This window comes from Camelina sativa, chromosome 10 (assembly GCF_000633955.1).
Source record: "Camelina sativa cultivar DH55 chromosome 10, Cs, whole genome shotgun sequence".
NCBI lineage: Eukaryota > Viridiplantae > Streptophyta > Magnoliopsida > Brassicales > Brassicaceae > Camelina > Camelina sativa.
In genome coordinates this window covers 3,647,630-3,651,230 of record NC_025694.1, presented here as the reverse complement: position 1 = coordinate 3,651,230, position 3,601 = coordinate 3,647,630, and the positions used below count along the sequence as shown (strand labels likewise).

The following is a 3,601-nucleotide window of genomic DNA, read 5'->3' as shown; positions in this document are numbered from 1 at the left end:
AAAAAAAAACTTGAAAAGTCCGCGTTATCACTAGTTAATATTGTCGACATTATTGATGATGTAATAATGGGACAACTTTTTAATATGAAGGCTTTTTCGAACCCTACCACCGAAGGAAATATAGAAAACGACTTCTTCATAAATGATAGTAATATATATAATGTTTGATTAGATCCATTGCAATGATGGTAAAATATTTTGCATGACAAAAACACTCACTTTGGGTGATTTTAGTTAACAGAATTAAAATAGTATGAATCATCCGTCTCTAGCCGACACAAAGTATGTAATTCTTTTCATACTATCATTCTCTAAATTTTCTATTATACTTGCGTTTACATAGTCATTAAAAAATGAGACTACAAAGGAAACTAGACGCATTAGTCTAGTTTGATTGTCATTGACATAGTCTCTCCAGGATCTCATGATGCGATATGTATATATCACCATTTCTTTTGGTCTTGGAGGTAAGTGGCTTGCAATGTAATATCCCGATTTAATATAATGTTTTTCGTTTTATTGTTATGTAAAAAGAAATTTATGATAAAAATATACTCCAGGAGTACGGTTTTCTAATCTAACTTACACTATGAGACTTTAGATTGTTCGTGTTATCATATTTATGATTACTGTAGGTCTTATGGTAATGTTAATGAAGTTTAAAAGAGTCTCCGTTATTTAAAGGTTTTTGGAACGAATTGAGCGGTTCAAGAAGGCACGATTTAATGCTTCTTATAAAGTACGTACTTGATATATATAGCTAGAAGTTAGTACATCCTAGTCCGTGGGTTGCCGACTTGACCAATTTTTTTTTTTTTAATTATGTTTCTTGAAAAACAGGACATTATTTTAAGAGTAATAACGAAAATATTAAAAGCAAATTCTTTCTACTAATGAGTTCAATAAAATCCAACACAACTGGTGAACGACTACTACGTACTATACCGTAGGTTCCTTCCAGCCCTGCTGCATCTTACAACTTTAATAAAGATGATCAGAGAGTCCTTCTGAACAAGTAAATAAGAAAAAAACAAATTAAATGCAAAGAAAATAAAATCTACGAACTCGTATAAATCGTCACATCACAAAAAAAGCAAAAGATTAAAAAAAACATATATCGTCTTTCGCGTTATAATGAAAAGAAAAGATACTTTTTGTTGACAAAAAAAAAAATATATATATACTTTTTAAATAAAAAAAAAATCGTAAATAACAATTTTATACAACACCAACCTCGTAGGTAACCTATGGTCCCTCTTCATTCCACCACGTATACGAGGACGAGAGTATGCCCTTATATAAAAATTGTAAGTTAAAACTTAATATTTCTTCATTTGATTTAAGATCATTTGAGAGAGAGAGTTTGGAAACATTCCAAAAACTAGAACTCGAAATTTTTGTTCACCAAATGATACAAACAAGAAGTATCCTTTTATAAAAACTCTTATTCCACCCCAAAAATAAAATGTCTCACTCTTTTTTGCCTTAAATTCTTTCTTTTTTACAACAACCCAAATCTAAATACAAATTCGCACTAAAATAGCAAAAAAAAAAAAAGAAGAAATCAGTCTCTTTGACAATTTGTCGAACACTTGGACGGCATAACAAAAAAAAGAAAAAAAAAAGGTTCAACCTTTGAGATTAGCAATGGCGGATTCGTCTTCCGACAAGGAGAAGAAAGAGAGTAGTATGCAGCCGGTGTATCGTGGAGTCCGTATGAGGAGCTGGGGCAAATGGGTATCGGAGATTCGTGAGCCGAGGAAGAAATCGAGAATCTGGCTCGGTACTTTTCCGACGGCTGAGATGGCTATGCGCGCTCACGACGTTGCGGCTATGAGCATCAAAGGAACCTCAGCCATTCTCAATTTCCCAGAGCTCTCTGATTTATTGCCACGACCCGTTTCGCTCAACCCTCGTGACGTCAGAGCTGCGGCGACCAAAGCCGCTTTCATGGACTTCGATACGACGCCGCTTCGTTCCGAGACTAGCGAAACCACGACGTCGAACAAAAGGTCGGAGACTGGGGAAACGACGTCGAATAAGAGGTCAGAGAGTAGTAGTAGTAGTGTGAGCAGCGAAACGGTGTCGTTCTCTTCGTCTTCGTTCTCTGTGACGAGCATTGAGGAGAGTGCAGTCTCGGACGACCTTGACGAGATCGTTGAGTTACCGAGTCTAGGCACCACGAGTTTAAACGAGTCAAACGAGTTCGTGGTTTTTGACTCGTTGGAAGAGTTAGTGTACATGCCTCCTTGGTTAAGCGGTACGGATACAGATGACTTTACGTATAACAATGCTTCTTCTTCTTCGTTGAACTCATCAGTTTTCGAATCTTGGAAACACTTTCCCTGAAAAAGTAATATCTTCTCTGTTTTTTTTTTTTTTTTTTTTTGGGGNTTAGTTTTTTGATGGGAGTCTCTGTGTTTTTGCGTTGCCTGAGATATCTCTTTAATTAAGATGATGATGATGTTTGTGGAATTAGATAACTTTTTTTTGATGTTCTTCTCCTTCTCTTCGTACTCGTAGTCCGGTTATGGGAATGTAACTGTGTATATTTTGCTATGGGTTTAGCCGGAAATAATGTGACAGTAACCATGTAGTTTTCAATTTTGCAAGATGGTTAGATTCTCAATTTACACCAAAACATGTTGTCTGGTTTGTATTAATGTCCACGATGAGTCACAATCTGAATTCAAGAGATTACTCTGTGTGGATTGTTTGAAAAAATGAAAAATAGGCATATGGTCTCAAAGCTTGGACAACATTTATTTCGATGTTTGACATACCCCATTTCTTCGTAGCAGTTCAAATTTTCACATTATCTAAAGTTTCCACACAAAAAAAAAAAAAAATAACTACTTTAGTACTATGAGCTTAGTTAAATACTACTACCAAGTATCACAATTTAATAGTATTAAGTAAGTAAAAAAAATGTCAAACAGTAGATATGTAATTCTCATCAACAATTTGAGACAAATTTTGTAAGCATGACTTTTTTTTTTTTTTGCTTTACAAATTTGTGACAGGTTTTATGACCATATATTAAACTAGTCTACAATCGATTTTTTACAATTTTTATGTAACTTTTTTTTTGGCCATATGCATTATTTTTTACAAATTATATATAAATATAAGGTAGTTAATCAGTAGTATGTAATAATTGTCAATCTCGTAGTCCTAGTTTTATTCTTTAATACAACATGCCTATGATCTCTAAAATGTTTTATTTAGAGAGCTATTTGATTAATAAATTGGTTTCGTATGGTTTACTTTGCAGAGATTATATAATACTGTAAACTGTAAACTTACAGTGAATCTAAATATCTATAAAGGAAAAATACGTTATCAGAGAGTTTTTTTCCCCCATGAAATTGTGAAGGGTAACGTCCACGTGTATTTATTATTTTTGTGTGGAAGCCAATAAAGTCTGCTTTCAATTTGTCTCCATGGGAAATAAAAAGTTACTACTATTCAGTTTGTAAAACAAAAAGAAAAAGAAGATATGGACAGAAGTGAAGTCAAATTTAATTGGTCCAGTTACTCTCTCTAGTCTCATTGTCGTGTTCCCAACTGCATCTCAATTTTATTTTGTCCTTCAAAAAAG

At 33.7% G+C, this 3,601-nt stretch overlaps 1 protein-coding gene across 1 annotated transcript; it reads left to right on the top strand.

Moving 5' to 3' along the window:
• Nucleotides 1,587–2,655, top strand: LOC104716889 (ethylene-responsive transcription factor ERF043-like). The gene has a single exon (XM_010434359.2). It carries the CDS (start codon nt 1,648–1,650, stop codon nt 2,347–2,349), a length of 702 nt encoding a protein of 233 aa, XP_010432661.1. The 5' UTR covers nt 1,587–1,647; the 3' UTR covers nt 2,350–2,655.